General features: G+C 47.4%; 2 protein-coding genes across 8 annotated transcripts in view; both read left to right on the plus strand.

Annotated features, from left to right (window-relative positions):
• The window catches only part of CAPN5 (calpain 5), a 52,236-nt gene extending 38,643 nt beyond the window's left edge, over positions 1 to 13,593 (plus strand). For both annotated transcript variants that reach the window (XM_033051597.2, XM_033051596.2), the window contains exons 4-13: positions 1,538 to 1,746; positions 2,153 to 2,345; positions 2,794 to 2,987; positions 3,615 to 3,692; positions 4,248 to 4,443; positions 5,304 to 5,426; positions 6,525 to 6,721; positions 7,075 to 7,196; positions 9,807 to 9,943; positions 10,258 to 13,593. In XM_033051597.2, the coding sequence (XP_032907488.1) occupies positions 1,538 to 1,746; positions 2,153 to 2,345; positions 2,794 to 2,987; positions 3,615 to 3,692; positions 4,248 to 4,443; positions 5,304 to 5,426; positions 6,525 to 6,721; positions 7,075 to 7,196; positions 9,807 to 9,943; positions 10,258 to 10,440 (1,632 nt within the window). In that variant the 3' untranslated portion in view covers positions 10,441 to 13,593. The remainder of the gene's footprint in view (positions 1 to 1,537; positions 1,747 to 2,152; positions 2,346 to 2,793; positions 2,988 to 3,614; positions 3,693 to 4,247; positions 4,444 to 5,303; positions 5,427 to 6,524; positions 6,722 to 7,074; positions 7,197 to 9,806; positions 9,944 to 10,257) is intronic.
• Positions 13,594 to 18,016: 4,423 nt separating this feature from the next.
• Positions 18,017 to 27,614, plus strand: part of MYO7A (myosin VIIA) — a 97,315-nt gene continuing 87,717 nt past the window's right edge. For all 6 annotated transcript variants that reach the window (XM_033051246.1, XM_033051250.2, XM_033051249.1 and 3 more), the window contains exon 1: positions 18,017 to 18,112. The gene's annotated coding sequence lies outside the window, so the exon portion shown is untranslated. The remainder of the gene's footprint in view (positions 18,113 to 27,614) is intronic.

Here is a 27,614-nt window from a genome sequence, read left to right on the forward strand (position 1 = left end):
AGTCTCCAGAGAGGACTCTGGGACATAGTTGTTAGCACTCCCATAAAGCACCAAACCCTCCAAATGTGGCTCTTTCTCATGGCTCTGCTTCTATTGATCCAGGCAACTCAGGAGTGCCTGTGAGCTTGCAGGGCTGATACCATCATTAATATTTCAGTGTAGGAGCAATAAGAGCCCTGGGCTGGATCATCACTGGTAGCTAAGGAGTCGGGGGGCTCTTCAGAGCGAATTCTCTCTGCTTTGTGACGGCAGACAAAAAAAAAAAAAAAACGGCAAAGGTCCAAAGCACAGTAAAAGTGGTTTCACCATGTCCTGTGACTTCTTGAAGAGGCTCTTTCCATGCAATGTGTTTGTGTCCTTTCCTATCCCACCCCAACACACTCAGCTCTCCCCAGGAAAGTGATTATTTGGTGTATTGGAACATAATGCATGCTTGCATGGACACCTTGGGGTTTTTTGTCACTGAGCTGATGATCCTTTGGGAGCAGGTAAGTGAAGCAGCAGGGGTGTGGACAGTCAGTCACATTACTGCTGCTGTGTAAGTCAGTACTTGTCAGCCATCAACTACAGTAACTACACGTGGCCTCACAGCCCTCCCTGGCCGTGCAGTAAAACCACATTGCCTCCACCCTCAACAAAAGCCAAACTGCAGTGGCGTAGTTCTTTGCTGTGTGCCTGTGTCCTGGTCTAAACAAGATGCAGATCCTCCTACATGTTGTATCTGTGTCTGACTCTGCTTATTTCTGTCCTGGCTGTTGGATGAATTTTCCATCCAAAGCAGAACTGGTGGTGCCTGCAGCCTTGACAGGCTATGGGCTTTGGTAGTTACCCTCTGCTTGTGCCTGTCCTGCTGGCAGTGACACCAAACCTGTGCCTCCTCAGACCCTCAGCTGCTCTAGGGTTTCTTTCAACTCAGGCCTTCTTTTCTGTCTTTCGTCAAATCATCTCCCTATGCTTGCCTGAGCAAGTGTGGTAGATCTTGACAGGGAAGAATGGAGACCTTGAGGGAATGGGTATCCTGCTTTTACTTAACAGAGTAGGTTCATGCAGATTATCTGCTGCCTGTTTGTTGGCACCAGGTAGATGAATACCACACTTGCTTTTGGGCCAGTCAAGTCACACCAAAATCAAGTAGGAGAATCAAAGAAGATGCCCTTTGTTAATAGTACCCTACTGACACTAAACAAACCCTAAAAAACATGGTCATAAGAATAACCATCCCTGGTTAGACAAGGAACTTATCTGCTCCAATAGCCTGTCTACAGAAGCAGATGGCAGCCGGTGTCCAGGGTAGGGTTATAAGAAAGAGGACAAAGGTCTTTAACTCCACTTTCCGAGGGACAGTGATTCCAGTACATGTTAATCTAGTCTGCATTGGCAGAACCAGGTCCAAAATTTGGCCCCAGCAGACTGTAAGCAAGTCCACCCCCTTCATATTCTTCCTTGTCTTTGATATTGTCTGCATTACTTCCAGGATGAGAGTCAGCCCCAGGGAAAAAAAGGAATAACTTGGGTATATGTGCCTGTTCTTTTGCAGGTCATCCCAGACTGGAAGGAGCAGGAGTGGAACCCTGAGAAACCTGAGAGCTACGTGGGGATCTTTCACTTCCAGTTCTGGCGTTTCGGTCAGTGGCTGGACGTGGTGATCGATGACCGCCTGCCCACACTCCACAATCAGCTCATCTACTGCCACTCCAACTCCAAGAATGAGTTCTGGTGCGCCTTGGTGGAGAAAGCCTATGCCAAGTAGGTACCCAGGCAGTTGCAGGATAAAGTGGGACCTCTGCTTTTCCTCTGTCTTGATTCACCAGCTGGTTTGCAGCAGTGGAAACATCTTTCCTGCAGAGTAGTACATAACTTAAACAGAACAACACTGAGGAAAAATAACTTTCTCTAGCCCTAATTTGCCCTCAAAGCCTTCAATGTTTCTTTAAGTAACACCTATTCTAGAGATTTCGAGTTCCTTTTACTTTGGTCCTATGACAACAAGAGTGCAGCAAGGAATGTGGGTCTTATTTTTTCATCTAGTTTGCTGTCCTTTCCCACTTGAAGTTCAACTGCAAATCTCCATTTTTGAGGTTTCCACAAGAATCATCCCCAGCCCTTTAAAATGTCAGGCCAGTATTGTGCCATCCCTGTCACCCTCTTTCAGGTTGTCAGGCTGTTACGAAGCCCTGGATGGAGGCAACACAGCTGATGCCCTGGTGGATTTCACTGGTGGGGTCTCTGAACCCATTGACCTGACTGAAGGGGACTACATTGCTGATGAAGCCAAGCGAAACCTCCTCTTTGAGCGCGTGTTGAAGGTGCACAACAGGGGAGGCCTCATCAGCTGCTCCATCAAAGTAAGCAACATTACCAGGATGATCACAGTCCCATGGGAATAGGCGTTTTAGGATGCAGTTGTCTTACACAGTCATAAACTTCTAAATTAGATCAGATAAATGTGGCCAAGAGTTCTGACTTCTTAATGATGTAAAAAAGAGCAAATGTCGTGTTTTGGTGTCTGCATCTGGGCATCTTTACAAGTGCAGGTTGCCAGACCTCCCAGTATAACCATTAGGATGGGCTTTATTGGTTGCCAGTATGGGAGCTCGGAGACCTCATGAGGCAAATGAAGACAAAGAGGGATCCAGCACATAAAATGGCATCTGAGACTGGCTCTCCCTGACTACTGATGCTCTTCCTTTTGGCTTAAAGAAACCTGCAGGGAAATCTGGGTTGCTTTCTTTCTCAGCCTGCACAGAGATGGTCATGTCCCCCTGTCTGAGCCCTGTCTGTGTCCCCTGCCAGGCCACGTCAGCAGCTGACATGGAGGCTCGCCTGGCCTGCGGGCTGGTGAAGGGCCACGCGTACGCGGTGACGGATGTGCGGAAGGTCCGCCTGGGCCATGGCCTTCTGTCCTTCTTCAAGTCGGAAAAGCTGGACATGATCCGCATGCGCAACCCGTGGGGTGAGCGGGAGTGGAACGGCCCTTGGAGTGACACGTGAGTTGGGAGGCACAGCTGGTTCCAGTGGGAAATTCTTCCCTCTGAGGTGGTGAGGCACTGGCACAGTTTCTCAGAGAAGCTGTGGATACCTTGTCCCTGGAAGTGTTCAAGGCAAAGTTGGGTGGGGCTTTGAGCAACCCGGTCTAGTGGAAGGTTCCCCTACTCATATCAGGGGGGTAAGAATGAGATGATATTTAATGTCCTTGCCAACCGAAACCATTCAGTGATTCTATGGTTCCATGTTTGTTTGTACCAGTGAAGGATCATTATAGGTCACCTTTGTGGTCCCAGTCGTATTCCAGCAAAATGAGCACCCAATAGGATCAGGCTCTGCCACCACTGACTGCTGTGATGGCTGTGGATGAGATGAGGGACCAAGGGCTGGAGCAACCAGAGCCTTTGTCCAGAGTCAATTTTGTTATCCTTATGGATAGGGCTGTGATTGTACTGGCCAAATAAAACCTTGCCAGACTGGGCTCGACTCCGCTGGTCAGGAAGGAAGTTGAAGTTCCAAGCTGTACTGCACTTCCCCCATGTCTGGCACATGACGTATACAGTCTTTGTGTGCCTTGAATGCTTGTGTGTCCCTTACCTCTGAGCAATGATCCTGTTCTCTTCCCACAGCTCTGAGGAGTGGCAGAAAGTGAGTAAAAGTGAGAGAGAGAAGATGGGAATGACAGTGGAAGATGATGGAGAGTTCTGGTGAGTCCCTCCTGGGTTTGTCACCACAGGCCATGCTCACAGCATCCTCCCACCCCATGGAGCATCTTTTCCGTGCATACAGCTATCCAGAGAAAACAGGCTTCCAAGCCATAGGATTTCTAGGGAGTTCCCTCCTTGAGCCCATGGCTGTCAGCTTTTGATGATCATGACCCTGGAATTGGAAGGTGCTCTGCATCACTCAGGCACCAGACCATTTCACCAGGGTACTGAGAACCTGTCATAAATGTGCTGAACTTCACAGCCTCACCAGGAATATTTCGGTACAACATTTACCCTTGTGTGGAGAAAGGGCCACTGTGCTCCTTCTCCCACTCCAAAACACAGAGATCTGTTGTTTAAACTCAAGAAGTACTTACTGCAGGCATAGAGAAAGGCATCTCTATCTCTTTTGGAGATATTTGGTTACTAACTTTTGTTATTCATCAGCCATCAGAGACAACCCACACTCTCTAACAGGTGATCAAGAAAATCCCTGCAGTCTACCTTTCCAGGGAATGAAGCAGCATAACCCAGTTCTGCCCTTTCCTGACTCAGGATGACCTTTGAAGATTTCTGCAAATACTTCACGGACATCATCAAGTGCCGTCTGATCAACACCTCCTACCTGAGCATCCACAAGACCTGGGAGGAGGCAGTGCTACATGGGGCGTGGACCAGAAGCAGTGACCCCTTGAAAAACCGCTCTGGAGGCTGCATCAACCACAAGGACACTTTCCTGCAGAACCCCCAAGTGAGTAATGGGGCAGAGGGCCTTCTGGAGCCTTCACGTGTGCTTCCAAGTGTTTAACTCGCCTACGGGGACCTAGAAGGCTGAAATGGCTACCAGACCTCAAATAGGTTATTTGGGCTCATGGCAATTCTCTGGCACAGCATGACCAGCATTGAGGCCAACTCTATTAACATCCCTCTTATCAAGGAGACTGCATCCAAGTGCTTAGTGTAGAGCTTTCCCTTGTGCTTATCTTGGCACAAGGGGAAAACAAACTGTGCCACAGGGTAGAAATGTTGGCTGGTTACAGTCAAACAGAGTCAGGAATCATTTACAACAATCTGGACAGCTGAATGACCAAATTCCAGTTTTTGAGCCCAAACTTTGACGCTGTTAAATTTACCAGCACAGGTGTAGCCCATAGAGCCATCTCCTTCTAGCTTGAAATTCACCTCCTGGAACAAAATTTTCTGGAGAAAAGGAGGTTCAATGGCGCCTTAGGGCTCTCTACAGTTACCTGAAAGGAGATCATATCCAGGTGGGAGTTGGTCTCTTCTCCCAGGTAACAGGTGGTAGGACAAGAGAAAACAGCCTCTAGTTGTGCCAGGGTAGGTTTAGATTGAATATTATGGAAAACTTCTTTACTGGAAGGGTGAAGATATTAGGAGAGACTGCCCAGGTGAGTTGCAGGAGTTCTCATCAAGGATGTGGGAGAGTTGTTTCCAGCTTCCAGCTCTATATTAACCTTTTGAAGCCAGGCTGTCCCTGCATGGAGGTGGATTGGGTTAAGCTGATGTTAGATCTGTTAAATCCACCCCCACCCATGCCTAGGGATCCTGTATTAATAAATATCTTGTATACCTTCCTGTCTTTGCTTCTAGTATGTGTTTGATGTGAAGAAGGCAGAGGATGAAGTGCTGATCTCCATCCAGCAGAAGCCCAAAAGGACCAGTCGCAAAGAGGGCAAAGGAGAGAACTTGGCCATAGGCTTTGATATCCATAAGGTAGGCTGGGGTTCCTGCATGTTGGCCTGAATGCCACTGTAAATTTGTGGGGTGTGGAGTGGTACATCAGTCCTGCATGACTGTGGATGATACAATTTCTCCAAAGCCATCTTCTCCTGGCCCTTGGAATTTGCTGTAATAGATAAGGTATCCTAGATACCAAGGCTGAGCCAGATGCCTTAGGAATTTGGTCACTCTCTTAACACTTTGGAAGATAATTGGTTAGAAATTAGGATGTTCAATTGGTCAGTTTCTGTTCTTTGTATAAACTTCTATTGGTTGTAGTTGGATCCTTCCTGAATCTGTAAATATAGGTGTCTGCCCTTTGTTCTGAGAGAATCCTGCCTGACCCCCTTTCGCATGAAATAAACTCGTGTGGAAATCGTCAAGCGTGGCCTCCGGTCTTTCTCAGCTGATGTAATATGGGTTTCTGAGAGATAGCTACGTGTTAGCACTCTCCGGTCCCATTGAAATCCACCAGGGACCGAAAAGGAGAGAAACTTATACATGACCATATCATTAATTTAAGCATTATCCGGGGCTTCTGGGGTGCCATCAGCGCAGCCTGCCCTCCTCTAGGGAGGAAGAGGGATATCAAAGGGACAGCAGGTTGCCCAGAGAAGCTGTGGATATCCCATGCCTGGAAATGTTCAAGGCTAGGCTGGATGTGGCTTTGAGTAACCTGTTCTAATGGGAGGTGTCCCTGCCCATGACAGGGGATTGAAAACAGATAATCTTGAAGGTCCCTTCCAACCGGAACCATTCTGTGATTCTGTGCTGTTCTTGCTAGAAGCAATGATTAGTCTTTTCTCTCCAGATGTTGAAATCTGTTAGACTAGTCCTTATGTGTTATTTGCTAGGTGCACAGTGTTAAGCTGGGATGCAAGAGATGAGTCCCTGAGTCAAAAGAGTTGAGAAAGCCACATCCACACTTGTTTTCTACCCAGCACAGTTGGGACCATTTTGCTGATTCTCTTAACTCCAGGTCTCCTGGCACTGTGGGCTCAGTCCTTGCAGTCTTTTCCCCTCCAAGGTGGATACCAGTACCTTTTCAGCCAGTGACAATGCACTGACCTTCCCACTGTGGTCTCTGCCCAGGTGGAGTTGAATAGGAACTACCGGATGCACACCCTGCAGCAGAAGGTGGCCAGCTCCATCTACATCAACTCCCGCAGCGTCTTCCTGAGGACAGACCTGAAGGAAGGACGCTATGTCATCATCCCCACCACTTTTGACCCTGGTCATGAAGGCGAGTTCCTTCTCAGGATTTTCACAGATGTGCCTTCAGATTGCCGGTAAGGAGTGTGAGCAGGGATGAGGAGGGATTGGCTCTTTGGAGACAGCCCTGTTCTTTTGATTTGTGGTTTTCCTGAATGGTCATAGCAGCACTCTGCTTCTCAGCATGATATGGGAGAGCATCCCAAACCCAGGTTGAGGAGATTGGGGTGGGGAGCAGAGTCTGACAGTGGACAGTGTGTAGTCACAAAGTCACAGAATATTCCAAGTTGGAAGGGATGCACAAGGATCATCCAAAGATCATCGAGTCTAACTGTTAACTAAATGGCCTGTACAGTCCTTCATCATGCCAGAGCAAACTCTTTGGGATAAGACTGGGCACCTCTCAAAGGCCACGTGTTTTTCCTTGCAGAGAGCTGACTCTGGATGAGCCACCACATACCTGCTGGAGTGGGATGTGTGGCTACCCACAAGTAGTATCCCAGATCCATGTCCTTGCTGCAGCTGGGCTCAAGAATCAGGACTCCCAAGGAGGTACTGACCTTTCCCTGCCTGTCTGGCCCTGGAGGAGTTGGGAGGTGGTTTATGAAGTTGGGCATTGCTGGAATTTATATCCTCAGAGGTTTTTTTCAGTGAACATGCTTGATTCAGACACCAGAGGAGGAGAAAGTCTGTGGAGAACTAAACTCACTTCTGATCTGAGAGCTGTTATATTTAGGCTGTTATCTGAGACCCTCCCAAAACTTTTCCAAAGCCCTTAGCAGAGGTCCTGTGACAACCCAAGCTTTCCTCCCACAGTGAGCAGCTGTGAAAGTCAGGAATTTTATTTAAAGGCTTTTTAGTAAGAAGGACAGAGAAAGAGCCTGATATGTGGTATTCACCACTGGAGGCTGGATAAATGTCTTCTCAGCAGAGGATATGCCAAATTTAGCTCACTTTGGGATGGTGTGGGTCTAGATCAATTCTGACATCCATCACTTTTCCTGCATGGAGGACAGCAGCAGGACCATACTTCCCTGTGTCCTGCAGCCACACAGAGGCTCAGGGCAAGCGATCCATGTTCTGTCTGCCTCTGGCAGTGGTAGTGATGAGTTGTACTAGGAGCTTGCTAAAGTTGGAATGAAAGGTCTAGTGGGTGCCATTAGAGAAGCAAATATCTTTCCCCCATGGAAACAGACCAAATCCTAGCCTTTCTCCCCCGTTTCCTGAATCAAGGATATGTGGTAGTTATGGCAAGATTTAGCCAAACAATTTCAAGCTTAATTAAAAATACAAAAATTGAAAAATTAAAAAAAAACTAAATCAAACCAAATTAAAATTATACTTATTTTTTCACCCTAAAATTATACTTATTTTTTCACCCAATAATTATTATCAGGGCTGCCTGTCAATATATCCTTGAAAGTAACAAGCAGATTCTTTTCTAAGCAAGGACTTGTGCTTATTTATCACATGCCACACATGGAGTCCTTATACCCTGTCTGGTGTTTAACCCTAGGCAGGTGGCTTTTTCTTGTGTTATTCACAGCAGGTCAGTGCACCTGTAGTAATGCAGGGAAATCTGTAGCCAAAGACCTGAACTGTCCACAGAAACAAGGAGGTTTAGCTTTCCTTCAGACAAGAAGACATGTGGATTCTGGAGTCACAAAGCACTTTTTCCACAAAACCCCCTTGGGAATTGCTTTCTTCCAGCTTTTTTTCCAGCTGTTCAGCTGTACCACCAACAGTGTATTTGGTGTTTTCCAATGCAGTGGCATCTCTCATGCATCCCAGGCCAGGCCTTATAACTACTATGAAAATAGTGATTTACAGCTAGGAATTTGGCTCTGGTTGATGGAATCTGGGGATTTAATGGGACATCCCAAAAGACGAGGTAATTTGGAAAAACAGCTGTGAAATCCAGCAGCTGTGTCTCACCAGGGGAGCCAGGTCCTTGCAAACAGAAAGCTAGCAAAGAGGTGGTCTGGCAGTCAAAATCCCTGACCCTCAGAAGGGTCTTGTTTTTTCCTCCTCTTTTCCACATTTCCTTTGGAGAAGAAAACTCATCCAAGTAGTCTGTATTTCCATCATAGCCACTAAAGTTCATGGTAAGAAAATGCATTCTGGCAGTTAAATTTCCACAGCATTAGCTCTTTCTCTACTGAAATTTCCAAAACAAACACTTGTTTGGCAAGATGGAAGTATTCACTAATGAGGGACTCTTTCCTTCTCCTGGAAGCTCAGGTCCCCTCCAGCTGTGGGTTGGTAGTATGTGAACTTGGTAACTTTATCTTCCATATGGTATTTCCTTGTGTGAGCCTCTTTGCCTTTTCCATGGTTTTATTTCTGCCTGCCTCTAGGAGAGCAAATGCTGAAATGTGGGTTGAGTAGGACAATGTTCTCCGTGCAACATTTACTGCAATGGTCAGAACGGTGTGAGGTGATGAAGGAGTGTTCCTGTAAATATGGAGACAAGAGAGGCAGCCCTTTCATAGAATTGTTTCAGCTGGAAAAGCCTTCTAAGATCATCGAGTCCAGCCCTTAACTCAGCACTGCCAAGTCCACCACTAAATCATGTTCCCAAGTGCCACATCTACACATCTTTTGATTTCCTCCACAGATGGTGATGGTACCACTGCTCTGGGCAGCCTGTTCCAGTGCTTGATAACCCTTTTTCATGAATTAGTTTTTTCTTATATGCAGTCTAAACCTCCCCTCCCTCAATTCAAGTTGCAATTTGAGACCCTTTCTTATCATCCTGTCACTTGTTTCCTGGGAGAAGACCAACCCCCACCTCATTACATTCTCTGTTCAGGAAGTTGTAGAGAGCGATCAGGTCCCCTCAAGCCTCCTTTTCTCCAGGCTGAGCCCCCCCAGCTCCTTCAGCCTGCTCCTTATCAGATTTGTGCTGCATCCAGACCCTTTCCCAGCTTCACAGCAGCCCATCAGCACCTACTGCCCAGAAACAATGTCACCTAATGGAATTAAACCTGAGCCAAACAGCTGAGCTCCATGGACCTCATCTGGGGTGTGACAAACTCCTTGGCAGATACCCATCTCCTCTGGTGGGATATGGAGGCAAAGTACTGCATGACACTCCTGGAAAAGGACTCTTAGGAATTACAGAAGCTACAACAAAGAAAAAGCTCCCTTTTCTCTCCTTAGGAGCTGACCCTTATGTGATCATCAAGTGTGAAGGACAAAAGGTTCGCTCTCCAGTGAAGAAGAACACGGTATCACCAGAGTTTGATGTGAAAGGGCTCTTCTACCGCAAGAAGCCAGGACAACCCATCATTGTTCAGGTACCTGGCAGGCAAACACTGGGCTGAGGGATGGAGACCCTCTCTAATTTGACCTTCTGCCCTCTCCTCACACTGTGCACAGCAGATCTGTTCCCCAGGCTGAGCATCATTAGTTAATGCGGCTCAACCTCTCACCATCACCGTGACGTCTGGTACATGTCCTTCACCCCTCTCATAGCAGAGTGACACCCCCACACCTCACCACCTCCCTGGCTGCAGCTCAGGGCATGTCCCCAGTGACCCCTTCACTCTAGTTCATGAAGGCTGGCTGCATCCCTGAAGGAGCTGCCCTCATCCCTGTTTTGTTTCCACAGATCTGGAACCACAACTTGATAAGTGACGAGTTCTTGGGCCAAGTGGTGCTCACGGGGGATCCCAGCGACCGGCAGTCGGTGCACACGCTGCACCTCCAGGACAAGGGGAACAGGAGGTCAAACGATCTCCCTGGAACCATTGCTGTGATGCTGCTCAGCAGTAACGTCCTCACTAATGTCTGAGTACTCAAGGATGACTCTTCTGGTGCCACATATGTGAATATAAACATGCACACATACATATATACATATATATCGAGACACACAGAGCCTACCTACCATCTGCAAAGTGTATATGAACCATGCATGCATTCCACTCCAGGGAGCCAGTCTTGTGTTTTCAATGTTAAAAAATGGTGCCTTTTTTTTTGGGGAACCGCAATGATCCTTGTGCTGGCATCCTCTGCAGCCCCCTTGGCTGCCACGTGCGCTGTGGGACTGCTGTGAGCACGCTGTGTGTCCTGACAGCCAGAGCACGATGCCCTGGGGCTGTTTGTTTACACAGGCTGGCACACACACGTGCCACCACGCACACACGTGGCCACCGTGGTGCCACCAGCTGCTTCAGTGCATCTGCAGTGTGTCTGCTTGGGCTAAGAGTAGTGTGCATGGAGTTGTCTCCCTTGAAATTGCCATGTAATCGCTTATCCATGGAGGCACCACAGCAAAGGAGAAGTGGAAAAACAGATTGGGGCCTGTTGGATGTTTTTTGGGTATGGGTTTGGATACTGCAACTGCAAGGAAAGTGCACCAAGGCAGCCCAAATCCACAGAGGCAGCAAGACCAAAGGCTCCATAATTTTGGGGACAAGCTGTCTCCACCGAAGCCTTGTTCAAGCCCATGCAGCTCTGAAGTATAGAAAGATTTTGTGAACAGCTGTGGTGGGATAACTGTTCTCTGGGGTCAAGTTTCTGAATCAGTCTGGACCCAGCTCCTGTGGGTGCCTCCTGAACTCCTGTGGTGCCTGCTGTCTCCATGTCTCCATGCTGTCCCCATCCCCCGAGCTCACCCCAGGAGCTGGGGTGGGTTGTCTGCTGGGGCAGTTCAGTGCTTAGGTAAGAGAAGATTCATTCTTTTGAAGGCCAAAGTGTCACATTCAGGGGATGAGGAGCTTTGCTCCATGGGTTCCATCTGTACTGCTGCCTACAGTGCATCATTTCTCAGTGCCTCACCTCAAATTCTTTTTTAAAGTAGTGGGATTTTAGCTTATACTAGAGGAGCACTGCTCTCAGTGCAGCCTGAAAATGCTGGGAATATTTAATTCATACCAATGTCCATCTCTCACCTTTAATTTCCACTCTCCTGTTGTGGAGGATGAGTTGCACAGTCCTAGAGCCAGTCTCATGAGCACAACCCAAATGCATCCTTCGGGATGTGCCTAGGGCTACGGTCTGCTCCTGATTTCCATGAACACTGAGTTACTCTTCCTTATTCCACTGGGTGGCAGAATCTGGCTTTTTATAAACCATCCCAGACAAACCAAACAACAACCTGTTGTCTGGCCTTTCAGCAGCTGACTAGGACAAGTTTCAAACCATTTTTTTCTCCTTTGTTTGGGGTTTTTTATTCATGTGCCTTTAAAGTGGTGCAAGTTAAGGGATATTTCTGTCAGATTTTCTAAACAAATATTTTGCACTCACCTGCATGCAAGTGGAAATTAATATATATGATAAAATCTTTGAATCTTGGTAAATTTTGACCTGGGCAGAGTCCTTTTCCTGCAACAAAAATGAACAGGAAAGCCTTCTTTTGCTAAAGGAAAGAGTTTCTGCTTGTCCTACTAAATACTCATGTTTGTCCTCAAAGTCTGTTTGGGGTTTTTTTTAAGTCCCTAAAGGTCTGCTAAGTCTTAAACATGGTAAAGTGTTCCCCAAAGTACCTGATAGCTCAGTTCTTGGTGGAACCAGAAGCAGACAGTGCAACTGCATTGATTTTTGCAGGCTGCTTTTCCCCTCTCTTCACTTCCTGCAGTAATGAGTTAGCTTTTTTACCAAATTTGCTTATGTTCTTAGGTCTTTTTTTTCAGGACTTAAAGGCAAGCAGCAGTCGCATGATGCTCTTTCCAGATCTCAATTATTCCCGGCTTGCACTGAGCATCCTCCAACTCCAGGTGCCATCACTGGGACCAAATTTGGTTCAGTGTCTTGCAGACTTGACTTAAATGCTCCTAGTTAGGTAAAGCAACTTTTTGATCCCAAGGTCAAAGCAAATCCTTGAATTTAGGAAGATCAATTCAGAGATATTTTGATTTTATCCTAGTTTTGTTTGTGACACTCATCACTGAAAATAAATGGAAGCAAAATTGTGGGGTTAGGAGGTATGATTTGAGTCTTAGGAGAAGGTCACATAGGCTTATGTTCAGAGTCATATGTGAGAGGGATGCCCAAAGATACCTCACCTGGCAAGGGGATGATCTATTTCGCATCACAGGAACATGACAGGAGCTTTGCACCATCATCAACAGATGGAGGTGTCCAGCCTGTCTGCATTAGCCTTGTTTTCTCAGGAAATCAGGCTATGGATAAGCTTCAGCACAGGAGGTCCAGGAGTGCCCTACCATGTGCCAAATGGCACAATGACCACCAAGGAGCAGTGTCAAAGCTCACCAAGGAGTTGTGGTGCCTTCGTACCCATGGGCAGCCTCCTTCCTCCCTACGTGAATCAAGCCATAAAGAGGAAAGGCAGCTTTTTAATAGCTTCTTAAAAATAAAAAAATCACTGTATATCAGGACCAAATTGTCTTAATATCAGTAATAGTTGTCCTTTTTTTTAAAGAAAAAAATAAAGGTTTGGGAAAGTTAGAGCAGAAGCCTTCCTCCCCTACATTTCCAATGAAAGAACAAAATTTACCTTTCTTACTCTTCTTTTTCTCTTATTTGTAGAGCAGATGAGGGAGGGGAATTATTAAAATGCCATTCCTATTGTTGATGCCTTTTCTCTTTGAATGAAGTAAACAGAAGTATTCAGGGGGTTTGGGTTTGGTTTTTGTTGGGTTTTTTTTTTTTTTTTTGGTTGGTTGGTTTTTGGGGTTTTTTTTGAGAGAGGAGGGCAGGTCTGAAAAGCACGTTTCAGTCCTTCATGAGTGGGGTAGGACATGTGTCTGATTTATTTCACATATCTTTTGTTAATCATTTCAATGGTTGCAAGCAGCCTGGCATTACACTCTGTAGAATCCATTTCTTTTTGACATCTGCCTGTTAAAAAAGGTTGTGACTTGTCTTCATTGCCAAAGGCACTGACGTGTCGTGCTGCACAAGATCAGAGAGTGGTCCAAACAGAAAGCCAACATTGTACAGCTGTAAACCTCCTATAAATAAATAAATTGTGTATATTTTATTCAGACTCATTTCTTTTGAACTGCTGTGTTCTTCCGGAATGCTTTTGATGGACACAAGGTGGCTCTGCAGAGCCTTTTGAATTTGCTCAGTTCACCAAACTCCATTCAAGTTATTTTCCCTGTAGACTTTGAGACTGAGGCAAAGTGATCCGTATGAGTCTTTCTCACAAAGTTACACTCACATTTGCTGAGAAAATCCACGGTGGGGCTGGGTAACCTCCTCTGGCTGTAAACCTTTGCATCCTATGCCCCAGACTCACTACAGTGCAGGGAGCTTGGTTTTTTGAGGCTCACCTGACTTGAAAAAGAGCTCTGTAGATGGCTAAAAAAAATAAAAGGAGGTAGCGAGAGTTTATGGGCGAAGTAGGAGGAAGAAGTGGATTTTGTATGGCTTTCCCTCAGAAAACAAGCCTGCAAAATGCACTTGGGGAGCATTTGAAAAGCCTTGCCCTGCCCATTAGAATCTCCAGTCTTGCTGCTTTAACTCACAGACCCAAAGCTTTGGCACTGGGATCTTGCTTCCATCTCAGCTTCCCTCCACCAGCTGCCTGTGCTCAAAGGCTTTGCAGCATGAAGGAGCTGTGTGCTTCTGCAGCCCACCCTTAAGAGCCTGAGCAGACATCTGGAAAAAGCCCTTTTATTGTGGGGTGGAGGTATATTCCCAGGCTCTTCGGCTTCTGGGATCATCCTCTGGGACAAAATGTGTCACCAAATAATAGACAGAGAATGAGCATCCTACTCCTCTGCGTCCACCACTGAAACAGCTTGCAAGGACCTTTCTTGTGGGGAAAGCCTTACAAACACCTCAGTACCCCAAACGTCCTGATACTCTCCTGGAGGATGTCCTCAGCATTAGACCTGGCTGGACACCTATGGGGCTGTGATGCTGGACATAGCACCTGGTGTAGACCAGGTGGCTTTACCGAGTCTGACTTTGTGCACATTCTGAAAAAAAGGTCTATGCAAGCCTGGATAAACCACAGACCATCATATAGACATGGAGGTTGTGCTTTTCCACCAACATCCACACCTCAATTTGGCTGGTACTGGGGCAGTGTGCTTAAAAGTGTCGGTTACTTTCCAGCCCTGCCTGTGTCTGCTGGTGGTGCACACCAGCATGGAGACAGGGGTGCTGGAATTGGTGTGGGACCTCAGCACATCTGTGGGGAGGTGTGCAGAGAATGTGCATGTTTGGAAACCAGCAGCAAGTAATAGAGTAGTGTATAGCTCCAGGCACAATCCAGCCCAGGATCACCAAGGGTCCTGTAGCATCTGCTCATCCCTCCAGCATGGTCGTTTGCCAGGGATTTCTACTCACAACATTAGCTTCATGTAGTTTTATATTAGTTTTCATAGCAGACTTTTTTTAAAAGGGCTTTTTGTAAGGGCATGTTTTGACACAACAAGTGAGGAAGGGCTTTAAAGTGAAAGAGGGTGAGGTCAGATAATCTATCTGGAAGAAATTCTTTACTGTGAGCCTGGTGAGGCACTGGAACAGGTAGCCCAGAGAAGCTGTGAATGCCCCATCCCTGGAAGTGTTCAAGGCCAGGTGGGATGAGGCTGTGAGCAACCTGTCTAGTGGAAGGTGTCCCTGCCCGTGTCAGGGGGCTGGAACTAGATTATGTTTAAGGTTCCTTTCAATCCAAATCATTCTGTGATTCTATGATTCTTTGGTTCTATGATTCTGTGATAAATTGGCAGTTCAGAGTCTGCCTTAGACCTGAAAGAGCATCTTCACAGAGGAGCAGACATCCATCCTATGGTTGAAAGTTGGTGCTGAAGTACAGTAATTGCACTATTATAAGCCGCACTGAGTATAAGCCGCAGTTCCGGATGCCAGCAACTTTTCATTCTTTGTCCATATATAAGCCACACCTGATTATAAGCCATATGTTATGATACAGGGTGTGATAAAAGGTATCTATTCTATCACCATCTGTTGAGGGTGAGGTTAGTGATCCTTATCTCAACAGCAGACATTCTGCTAATGGGCCATCCATTGAAACCAGGCGGGGCATTGTTCTTTATCTTTTCACAACCCATCCTTCCTCCTGTGAGTCATTTTCTGCTAATGGCCATTGAGTCCCACTGTGGGACTGATAAAATTACTGCATCCCATTGGAAGTTGCTCCAGCCAGGGGGAAGAGCCCAACATTTCTTACCAAGATAAAAACAGAGGTTTTGGGACGCTAAGGGAGCCCCTTTCTCCACTGGACTCCAGAGGAAAACCGGATTTCTGCACATCACCACTGGACCTCCAGAGGGAAACTGCACCTTCTACAGGAGCACTGCTTCACTGAATCACATCTGTCACTGCAAGAGGATGCAGCCACCATTTAATGGGACTGCTACCAACACCCTGCCTGACGGGGTGTCAGGTTGTACTCTGACTTTGTCAGGGTTTGGAGTTTGTTTCTTTGTAGTACTGTATTTTTATTTTAATTTTCCTAGTAAAGAGCAGTTATTCCTAATTCCCATATCTTTGCCTGAAAGCCCCTTGATTTCAAAATTATAATAATTTGGAGGGAGGGGGTTTACATTCTCCATTTCAAAGAGAAGCTCCTGCCTTTCTCAGCAGACACCTGTCCTCCAAACTAAAACAGCAACTTTTTGATCTTTGTCCATATATAAGCCGCACCTGATTATAAGCCGCACTTTGGGTTCGGACCAAAATTTTAGTCAAAATGGTGCGGCTTATAATCGTGAAATTTCTTCTTGTACCTGGATCCCCTATAGCCATGATCTTCCCACCTGAAGCCTGTATACATTCCCTGGCATATGAGCCTCCTGCCGCTCAAAAGGATGAGGGATTTCCAGCAGGAAGGGCTGCAGAGGTAGAAGGGCCTTCAGCAATGGGATGGGTTCATTGCCCATCCCTCAGAAATGTTCAGATGCTGCTGCATCCTTGGCCAATAGCCCGGTTAATACCCGGGGATTGGCCATTGGAGTCTGTTCTGTGCAGGTGTCCAAAGGCTCCTTGCACTCTGCAGATCCCACCTCCAAACCCAGTGGTGCAGTCAGAAGGCATGTCCAGCCCTGTGTTCCTGGCAGAGCCTCCCTCACTGCCTTTCCACACGTGCATGGGTCCTGTTGGGCACAAGGCAAGGCTGCACAAGCCATTCCAAGCACATCGGATGCAGTCCAGAGCAAAGCCCAGACACAGCCAGAACCTGCCCTCTCATCCACACCAACTATACTGACAGTGAGAGGGCTTGAGTGATGGTCACAAATCATCTGTCTTGAGCTTAAAGTCAGTTGAGTCTGTTCACAGCTGAGGGCTGAGCATCAGCAGGGCATTTCTAAGGGCTGGGGAAGGGACCAGGTGACTGTGCTGTGACTTCTACATTTTGAGCAGAGTTCCTGATTAGCTTTGAAGCAAGGAGGCTCCCTTTTATTGCTCCTTACTTCTGCAGTATCACCAAAAACCAGCATTCAATTGGGTCCCCAGGAGGATTTCCAGTCCCCTCATTCCAAAATGGATCTTAGAAACAACTTTTCTGGTAACACTGCAAATAAAAAGGTGTATTCTGCACCTTTCACTTACAAGCTTTATACCTAAGTAGAAAACTTCAGTGGTGTTTCTAACCCCACCTTTCTCAGCAGGAAGGAAAAATGACACTAGCCCAGATTTGGGCAGGCAGTCACCAGGTCAGAGTTAAGCTTCTAGGCAAAACTTCAGCTCTGAGTTTCCTGGTCCTCAAGTGTTTTCCTGTCCCATTTTTCCCATTTACAAATACACAAGGCTGGTGCATTCAAACAAGGACTCCTGTCAGCTCCTGGCCTCACCCCACAGGACCTCAGCACCATCCCTTGCACAGCCCAGAGACTTCTTTGCACGGGGCAGGAGGAGCTTTCCAGCCACACTTCTTCCTAGGGATCCATCAGGGCTCTGCAGTATCAACGAGGACTCGAAGCTTTACTTGCAGCTAAACTCATAGCATGGGTGCCATGAAAACATTTTACTTGAGCAGACAGTGATAGGAAAACAGGGTATGGTTTTAAATTTAACTTGGATTCGATATTAGGAATTATTTTTTTTTTACTGTGAGCATGGCGAGGCACTGGAACGGGTTATTTGCCCAGCGAAGTTGTGGATGCCCATCCCTGGCAGCGATCAAGGGCAGGCTGGATGGGGCTTTGGGCAACCTGGTCTAGTGGCAGGTGTCCCTGCCCACGGCAGCGGGGTGGAACTGGGTGATCTTTCAGCTTCCTCCCAGCCCAAGCCATTCTACGATTTTATGATACCGTGATCCGGGGCAGACCCCAGGGCTGCAGGAGGACGCATCTTCGGGGAGCGGGGGCGCGGCGGGAGCGCGACGCGGGCGGTTCCCGGGATGGATGGAGGCACCGCACCCACACACCCCCACAGCACACCCACACCCACTCCAGGGGCTGGCTGCAGCCCGGCTCCTCCCCCGCTAAGAGGCTCAGCCCGGACAAGGCACTGCCCTCGCTCGGAGCTGGAGGCAGCGCGGCTCCGCTCCGCGCCCCGGTGCCGTCCCGGCCATGCCCGCTGAGGTAAGGCGGAGCGGGCAGCGGCACCGGGGAGCCCCAGGGCTGGGGGGCTCCGGGAGGGTGCGATGGGTGCTGCGGGATGCGGTGGGCGCGGCGAGGTGCGATGGGTGCGGTGGATGGATGGGTGGGATGAAATGGATGGATGGATGAATGGATGGGGATGCCCCCGCCGGGGCTGCGGGCGGCGAGTCGGATCAAACCTGGACAAGAGGCTGGGCTCGATGGGAGGGGGGAGACGACATGACCGCAGGGCTGCCAGCAGTGCCCGGCAGCCCCGAGCCAGCTCGGCTCCTGCAGCATGGATTAGCGGCTCGGTAATTTCTAGCTGCTGCTTAATTTGGCTGGGGTCACCTAGCAGTGAGCTGGAGTGAGGGGTGGAGGGCACAGCCCTCCTGTGCTGTGGTGTGCAGCTCTGCACCCCTTTGCTCCACAGCCCTTTCACATTCAGGGATGCCTGTGGACCTGCTTAAGCATGGGAGAGGCTTTGGGGGATGTCCCTGCTACATGGATCCACTGGCAGTGTCACAAGACCCCAGTCCCTCTCACCCTCTCCCTGCTCTCACACAGCTCCAAGCACACCATTTAGGTGGATAAAGCCCAGCCTGTGCTCAGGCAGGTGCTCCTCTTCAAGGGAACACCACAAGTTTTCCCTGGCTGCAGCACAGCACAGATTGTGCCCAGGCTGGTTTTGGGAGGTGTCTCCTGGGTCACACTGGTGCTGGTAAGCAGTACCTAGGACCTTCCAGGATATTTAAATTATTAGGACCATCCCTGGGAAGGGACTGAGGCTTGATATGGGATAGGCAGTTCCCACAAAGCAGTTTGCATTTTGCTGCCTGGTTTGAGAGTATGATGTTTTGTACATGGGCTTTGCTGAACCAGCTGAGCCAGAACCAAAGAAAAATCCCAGGATTTCGTGGGATACTTACAATTACATTTTCCTAGGGAAAGTGGAACAGTGGAACTGATATATCTTGGTGTCTCTGGGAAAGCTGGGGTGTATGGTGGAGGACCTGTAACATAGGCAAAATGGAGGGGGAGTTGGAAAGGCAACACCCCGGTGGGTCTAAGACTGCCTGGTTGTCCCTTGCTGCTAAGTCTCCCCTGCAGAAGGAGGTGGCAGAAGCTAGAGATGATTTTCTCACAGCCCTAGGGCTGTGGTGTTGGTGTGACTGCTTCTCTCCATAGTCTGGACAAAAGGATGTACAAGAACCAGCCCTGTGGGACTAACCTATACATTACATAAAGATGGCAAGGACATGGTTGTTGCAAGCTGACTTCTCACCCATCCTCCACTATAGGATGCTATGGCTCTTATGCTTCCCATGAGGTGAGGGACTGCAAGCTCCCAACACTGGTAGTGTGAAGGTATGGAATGCATTTGCAGCTTTGACTGAGCTTTGCCTAAGCTTTAGCCAAAACCTGCATCCCTGTGAAATCCTGTGAAGTCTTCTCATTACCCTGTGCCTAAACTGTCCCAGAAAATACCAAAGAGGGAAAAACAAGTACAAAAAAATCCAGGACAGCACTTTTCTCCTGTTCATCGATGGTCAAAATTGTTTTCACCTGTGGATTTGCAATTTTTGAGCCCATACAATTCCCAAATATGTGTATCTGAGTTGTGTTTAACTTTGTGGTGACAAACAGTCTTTCTTCTCTCCCTGACCTTATTGGTCTTCTACAAAACTAAGATGTAGGGTCAAAGTCTCTTTGGGCTTTTTGGGGTGAGACTGGAGAAACTTCATGAAGCTACAGGATCTCTGCACAGACAGTCGCATTTATGAGATCTGAATCCTGGCCAGGGATGACCCTCTTTTCAAGGCAGTATTATTTCTAACTCATTTCCCCTCCTCAGAGCAGCCAATTCTTCTTGCTAGCTGTGAAGTTTCCCCGGGCTGAGGGCTGCTGTACAGTGCTCCTGTCTTACGCTTGCTAACTTGTGACTTCGCAATCCTTGGGTTGCCATGGAAAGGATTATGCTGTGATTAATGAAGGCATTGTCAGCTAATAGTTTTTTTCAAAGCCTTTCCTGGAGCTGCAGAGAACAGCTTCCAAGCCTGGCAGAAAGGGGCTGACAGGATAGGTGGCTGCAGGCACTCAGTCCTGGGCACATTTTTGGTTGTCCACATCAAGACCATGCTGGCTCCAGTCAGTCACATCAGCTCTGCCAGTTGCTTTTGAGGGTGAGAGGAAGAACAGGGGGGTTTATTGTTCTCTTGGAACAGAGCCAGTGTTTTTTTCTCCCAAAGCAGAGTGGGACAAGTGTCACCGTACCAAGGGTTTGGCAGGATGTGGACACAGCATGTAAGACAGCTTTGCACTGTGAAACCTTCCTCTCTGCTAGGCGGTGTCCAAGGAGAACTGATATGGGATGAACCTATGTGTTTGTGACTTTCTGGTCCCCTAGTCAAGTGCTAGCTAGAACCAGAAAGCTTATCAGGACAGCAGTGTCCATGAGTATGCTGTCTGTTCAACCCCAGGTAGACCCTCCCAATCCCTGCTGTGCCTGGAGCTGTGCGCAGAGCCCCTGCTCTGAACTGTAGAGACACAATGGTTGGAAAATCCCTCTAAGGTCATAGAGTCCAACCCTCAACCCAGTACTGCCAAGTCCACCTCTAAACTGTGTCCCCAAGAGCCACATCTACACGTTTTTTTAAATACCTCTAGGGATGATGACTCCACTCCTTCCCTGGGCAGCCTGTTCAGTGCTTGACCCCCCTTTCTGCAAAGGAAGATGTCCTGGTATCCAATATAAAGCTCTTGTAGTCAGGCCCTTGTAGAGAGCACAGTGCAGTTGTGCCCAAATGCACAAGGGAGCGCAAAATGTGAAAATCCTTCACATGAAATGAAAAATGGGCATTGGAACTAGATTGGGTACCAAATGAAAATAGAAAAGTTAGAAATCCATAGCCATAAATCTCTGGGGACCTCTTCATTTCTTAACATTGTTAGGTGAGTTCCCCCCAGACCTGCCCAGCTTGAGCTAGGTAGCAGCTTCTATCTCAGCCCAGCTGGCACCTAAAAACTGAGTGCTTGGTCCCAATGTCAGGCTCAAAGCAGTCACAAAAAAATCATTGAGGTTTTCTTAGACTGCAGTCCCAGCAAATGCCTTTCCCAGGATGTTGGTCCAGCTGCTGCCATCCCCTTTCCTGCATTTAACCTGGTGTGATGACACAACAGATGACCTGAACACAGTTTCACATCCATAAAGGAGTTAAAACTTGCACTGTAAGATTGGCTGTAGACTGACAGGTGCCTGGGGGGAATGTTTGTACTGCTGTTGTTGCTGCACAACTAGCCTGGTCTAGAGTCTTTATGAGTGTGGGGGGAAGAAGACTTGCAAGGGGGATATGCCTGATGTTACATGGAATGTTGGGAGAACAGAACCTCTGTGAATCCTGGTTTGGCCCTTTCTCCCCATCTGACACTGGATTAGTGGGAGCAGTGTTTAGAAGGGGCTTCACCCCATTAGAAAAAGCCAGTCTCTTCAGCTGTTCTGACTTTGGAAATGGGAAGATGAATCTGGAATCATGGTAGCTATCAACATCTCCATGTAAAGACTTTTAGGAATATTATAGAATCATGGAATGGTTTGGGTTGGAAGGGACCTTAAAGATTAACTCATTCCTACCCATGCTGCTTTGAGTAGGACACTTTCTACTAGACCAGGTTGCTCAAAGTCCCCTCCAAGCTGCCTTGATCACTGAGATTTAGTCTCATAAGGCTTGCAGGTTGCAGCTGGGAAACACCTCCCACCTGAGCAGGACTCACCTGCCCAAAACACCAGGGCACAGAGAAAAGATGCTCTGGATTGTACTAGATTGGGACTAGGACTCAAATATTGGAGCCAAGCCCTTCTGTGCTCCTTCTCATATTGCCATTGTCCAGAGGGAACATTACACTCCTCTGATGATTTATCTCATTTCAAGTCATTTAAAACAAAAATTATTCCACTGGGGAGAATTCTGAGAAAGGAGAGGTAGTCAGAGGTATGGAACACCTTCCACAGGAGGAATGATTGTTTAGACAAAGGTTCCAAGCTGAGAAGAGATGGGAAGAAGGTATGTTATAGATCCTGGAAGATCATGTTTGCATGGTGAATGCAAAAGAAAGATTTTCTTTAATTTTCCTTTGAAATACAAAAATTAGGGAGCATCAAATAAAGCTTCTGGAGACAAGGCTCAAAGATAGAGTTTTCACAATCTGGCATTTGTAGTGCTCCTTATGGCAAATCCCTGTGGATACTCAAAGTATTGGGTTAAAAAAAGCACTTGGGCAAGGTTCATTTACAAAAAGCTTCTAAAAACTATAGAGCATATATATTAAAGGAAAAAGAAAACTACCCCTTTTTGGCTCAAATCCCTTTTGGATTCTTGAGCTGCAAATTATTAGTTTCTGGGGGAATATCGCAGAGTAATGCCACTGCATCTGCTTTTATACTGCTCCTTAGGCATCCTCTGTGAGAGAAATATAGTAGATGGGGAGCCCACAGGATGGAACCAGTGTGGGCTATTTTATGTTCATGCCCAGAGATCATCCTTCAAAGAATCCTTCTGAGATACCAGTCTCACTGCACTTCTTAGTTATCTTGGAGAAGATAAAGTGTCAGCACATCATTTTAGTACATGTGTCATGTGAGTTGAGGGAAATACAACATAACCTGCTTTCTTCTTTTTTCATTGAAAATATTTTTATTCCAGCAGATACAGAGAGGAGCTTAATGGGATTTCTTGCAGGTTCTGTATCAGATTTCCTGAAAGCCATTAGGGAATTGCCACAAAGATATTGATCAGCTGGTTCTCGGCTAGAAAAGCTGGGGTTTGTGTGTGGATTCCTGTGATTTCCAGAGCTGACCCATGCTTTTGTTGGGGTGAGGCTTGCTTTGTTAAGTCAGTTTTCCATGTGCCTGGTCTATGTTGGTGAACAGGAGTTTGAATTCATGCCAACAGGAGAGGCTGGGAGAAGAAAATGCTTTGCCTCTTGGTGGCATCAAGTTGCCAGCCAAGGCAAAGCTCCCACTGAGCTCAGTGGGCTCAAACAGCTTCACAATGGCAGTGGGGCTGGAAGGGAAGGGGGAGCACCCACGAACCACCTCTCATCACCAGAGGTAGGGTGCTCTTCCCTGGCTGAGGCTGGGGGGTCAGGCAGACCTGCACGGGGACAGAGGAGTCCAGCAGGTGTGCTGGGGTGAGGAGTGAGGAGTCCTGCAAGCCCAGCCAGAGCACATCAGCGCTGCCTCCCACGTCTGAGCCTTTGGGTGTTTTCCAGCATTAGGCAGAGGTTGTTGTTACGTTGTGATACCCCAGCTATTTCTGTCCTGCTTCTTCTCATCCTCCAGCTTTGCTGGATCAGTGCCATCAAGGCCAGCAGATTTACCCTGGGCTGAGATGAACTCCAGAAACCACACACACACACACTGGGTTTGTCTCTCCTACAGCCCACAGAAGGTTTTGGTCTGGAGAAACAAAGGAGTGGCTATTTCATCTGTAATTTCTGTGTAAGAGCCTTCCTCAAGTCAGGTCTACTGAAAGTCTGCATGAGTTCTCCATGGCTGGGAAAAGACTTCTAAGATCTTGGCCAAATGATGAAGTAAATCAGGACTGCAATTGATTCAGGTTAATTGTACCAATACAAATTAGGGTGGTGGACAACAGAGGGTGAAAGCTATCAGGGCAGCCTTATTGCTTTTAGAAAAAAAAAGTCTAGATCTCCCCAGTGCCCTCTAATATCTGTTTTTCTCCCAGGGCAGACAACCCTTCAGAGTAGTAAACCTGGTCCTGTCCTCCCAGCCCCAAGCTCAGCAGTCAGGGAAGATATTAAGTAAACAGGGCTGGAACAAAAGTCAAGCTTTTCAGATGTAGCTGTGATGTTGACCTCAGCCAGGGAAATGAGACTTGTCTCCAGAAACCACCAATTTCTTGTGTAGCTAAGAGCAAATGGCAACTACCAACAGCCACCTCTCTCTTTGTGTGGGTATCTCAAAGTACTGCAAAAACGGGTAGGAACAGAGCATGTTAATGCTGGAATAATTTAAGGATCTGATTAAAGCTGGCTTTCTCATCTAGGCTGATTTCCATAGGAAACAAAGCTTGTGTGGCCACTCTGCTTGTCCCTTTAGATGTGTCACCTAATCGCAGTAGTTTGATGATAAAGTTCACTTCAAATTTGAGCTGTAACAAGGAAAAAAAGTTCCTAGACACTTCCTGAAAAGACACAGGTGAGCATGGGAGAAATCTGGTGCCCTGCAGCATGATGCCAGTGCCTGTTGGACATCTCAGGGGGGGTGACAAAGCTATTATGGATGCCCAACCTGCAGGAAAGTCTTCTTAGGAGGAGTTGTACCCTACTGACCATCTAGAAATCTTATTATTTGGAATTTTGTCATTGTAGATGAGGCTTTGCTTCTTGCAGACAAAGTTCTATCTATTTCTGGCTCTGCTGTTTGCCAGGTGGGAATTTGGCATGCAGCAAAGCCACTTTACTTCCTGGAGACTCCAGTCCTTTTCTCCATCCAGGCCATTTCAGGATGCAATGACTTCTACTTTATGCCCATGTACCACCTAACACATAAAATCATAGAATGGTTTGGGTTGAAAGGGACCTTTTAGATTATCTCATTCCAAGCCCCCTGCCATGGGGACCAGACAGGGACATCTTCCGCTATCCTAGGTTGCTCAAAGCCCCATTCAACCTGGCCTTGAACACTGCCAGGGATGGGGCATGCGCAGCTTCTCTGGGCAGCCTGTGCCAGTGCCTCACCACCCTCACAGTAAAATGTTTCTTCCTAATATCTAATCGAAATCTACCTTTTAATGTGCCCTTTAGTCTAGCTCTGCTTTGACCTATATGAATGACTTCAGCTCAGCTGGATGCCCTTTAGAGCAGAGCATCCCATGCACTGAATATCACCCAGCAAGGAGAGCAGTAGATCAGCAGCAAACAGCCCCTGTGACTCAGGATCCCCAGCTGAAAAATTAATAGAACTTTTTGCATGTGCAGCCAATGAGTCAGGGAGTGTCTGTCCCCCTCTCATCCGGACTATTACAGGGCTGATGTCTCCCAGCGCTGCCTGATACTGCCCTGAGGGGTGTGATGGTGATTGCACCAAAGGCATCCTGAAAGGGCAGAGCAGAGTCTCCACTTAATTTTACAGTCCCTGTTTAAGCAAAACAACCTCAGGAGTCAGCAGCAGTCTCAGCAGAAAAAAGAGGGTTGGAATCTTATGATTTGAACTCACTTAATCCTAATAGCCCTTGCATTTGGAAGCTGACCCCAGCCTCTTGAAGCGCCACCCTGAATTTCTCCAAGACCATGAGAAATAAGAGGATAGTGTTAGGGCAGGCCAGAGGAGGATTTCACTAAAAATCCTAGCAAAGGGGCTCCTGCTGAGACAAAAGCTCTCACAGGATTACAACAGCTTGCAGAAGTCCTGCTCCAGCCAGCATTAGTGGCACCAAAAGGAGAGAGCCAAGGCCAGATCATTAGAGACCAACAAAAGTAGAGGTGAGACAGCTGCTTATTAGGCCAATTTAAGGATAGAGAAGAGTAGAGGAACTGCCTTTAATAAAGACATTCTGATCTGGAGTCATAGGCACAGACTTGGGTGCCCTGGTTCTACTGCGTGGCCTTGGGGAAAGTGGCATCCTCCCTCCATGCCTCAGTTTCCCTCTGTGTGAAAAGAGGATAGCATTAGCCCCTCCTCCATAAACAGGCTGGGATTCAAGAAGGAATAACACAGGATAATATCTTGCTAGAATTGTTGCTAAAACAGTGACTGCAGTAAAGACCCCCTTTAGAGAACATTTCTATAGAAAAAAAAAAACAGAAGAGGGTTAGTAATTAATTTACTGAGCTGAGCTAAGTTCAGTAAATTACCTCTGCCATATATTGTCTGAGTGGTGGAGGGTCATCTAGAGTCTGTTGTAAAATGGAACACCTTTCCTTAGAGTTTTGGTTCCCAAGCCTTTGCCACAGGCTGCCCAGATAAACTGTGGATGCCCTATCCCTGTTGGATAGCTCTTTGAGAAATCTGATCTAGTGGAAATGCTCCCTGCCCACAGCAGAGGGGTTGGAACAAGATAATGTTTAAGCTCCCTCCCAACCCAAATCTTTCTAGGATTCTATGACCTTTACAGAGTTGTTTTCAGATAAGATGGTCTGTGTAGGTGCCTGAGCAATACAGCCAAAGGGTTACACGTCCATCTAAGCTAAGAGGTAATGTTTGTGGTTCCACTGCAGGGCTGGCAGAGCCTGGGTGGCTCAGAAGGTTGCAGCCTTCTGAACCTGGCCCAAAACAGGATGTACCATGCATGAATCTCCTCCCAAATCCAATCATTCAGTGTAAAACACAGCAGGTTGAAGTCAACCAGCACATCTGGGTGCATCATTTGCTCTATAAACACCAAGAATTTACCAGCCCCTGAACGGGCTAGTTCATGGTGACCCCACTGGCACTTGCTGGTCTGCTCAGTCCAGGCTAGTTGGGCTTCTCTGAATCACAGGTAGGCAGATTCTGAGCTCTGGTCTTGGCACAGTGATGTCCAGACATCCCAATTTACTCAGGACAAGCAAGAGGGCTTCCAGTACATCCCAGCACTGTGCTGCTCCAGGGAGGAGAATCTTGAGAGCATGTTCATGTCTCAAATCACCCTCAGTTTCACACAAAGACTTTACTCCTAATTTGTTCTTGTCATGTGCTGGGCCCTGTGTGTAGGGGCAAGACTTGGGAGTTCATGTCCAGGTACTTGAGGAGATGAAAACAGTTGCAAACACCATTCAGCCAATCTGCAAGTGCAGCATTTTCCCTAGATCAGCTCAGCCTGCTGCGTCTGGATTATGCTGAAATTACACCTGACCTCCTTGCAAAAGGATACTTTATTTGATTAGTTATTGTGGCAGTAGAAAAATACTCCATGGCGGGTGGAGGCTGGTGCACAAAAGGAAATTGCCCTGCTCAGGAGGCTGTGCTGAGTGCTCTGCGGAGAGTCAGGATCGGATGCCGCCGTGGGCCATTGTTCTGCTGGGGCTGTGTGAAAGCACAGGGAGGGAGAAAAGGTCAGGTCTTTTGTTCAGCTCCTCTACCTGCTGGACTTTTCGAGGAGATTGAATGCAGGGCAAATCTATTGAACTTCCTGCTGAAGGCTTAAAAAATTGATGCCTGTTTCCTGACCACTCTCAGATGAACAGAGGCTACTACATATCGATTCTCTGACTTCCCAGAGGGGGGAGTTTTCTGTGATTTCTTGTTCTAATGTAACATTTTGGCTGGGACTCATTCAGTTGAGGCGTCTCTTTCCATGGCACTGCTACCAAAACCCTCCAAACAGAGGTTTGGGGATCAAACCCTCAGAGTCAGCTAAGTGGTCTTTTTTTCATATTCACAGCTGCTCAGTGATGAGAGAAAGGAGGAGACATACAAATGAAACTGGTCACCTTGGGCTTCTTCTGTAGTCTATGGAGATAAATAATCCTGACAGATGGAAAGAATTGCCTAGGAAGCACTAGT

Source organism: Catharus ustulatus, chromosome 2, assembly GCF_009819885.2.
Source record: "Catharus ustulatus isolate bCatUst1 chromosome 2, bCatUst1.pri.v2, whole genome shotgun sequence".
Lineage (NCBI taxonomy): Eukaryota > Metazoa > Chordata > Aves > Passeriformes > Turdidae > Catharus > Catharus ustulatus.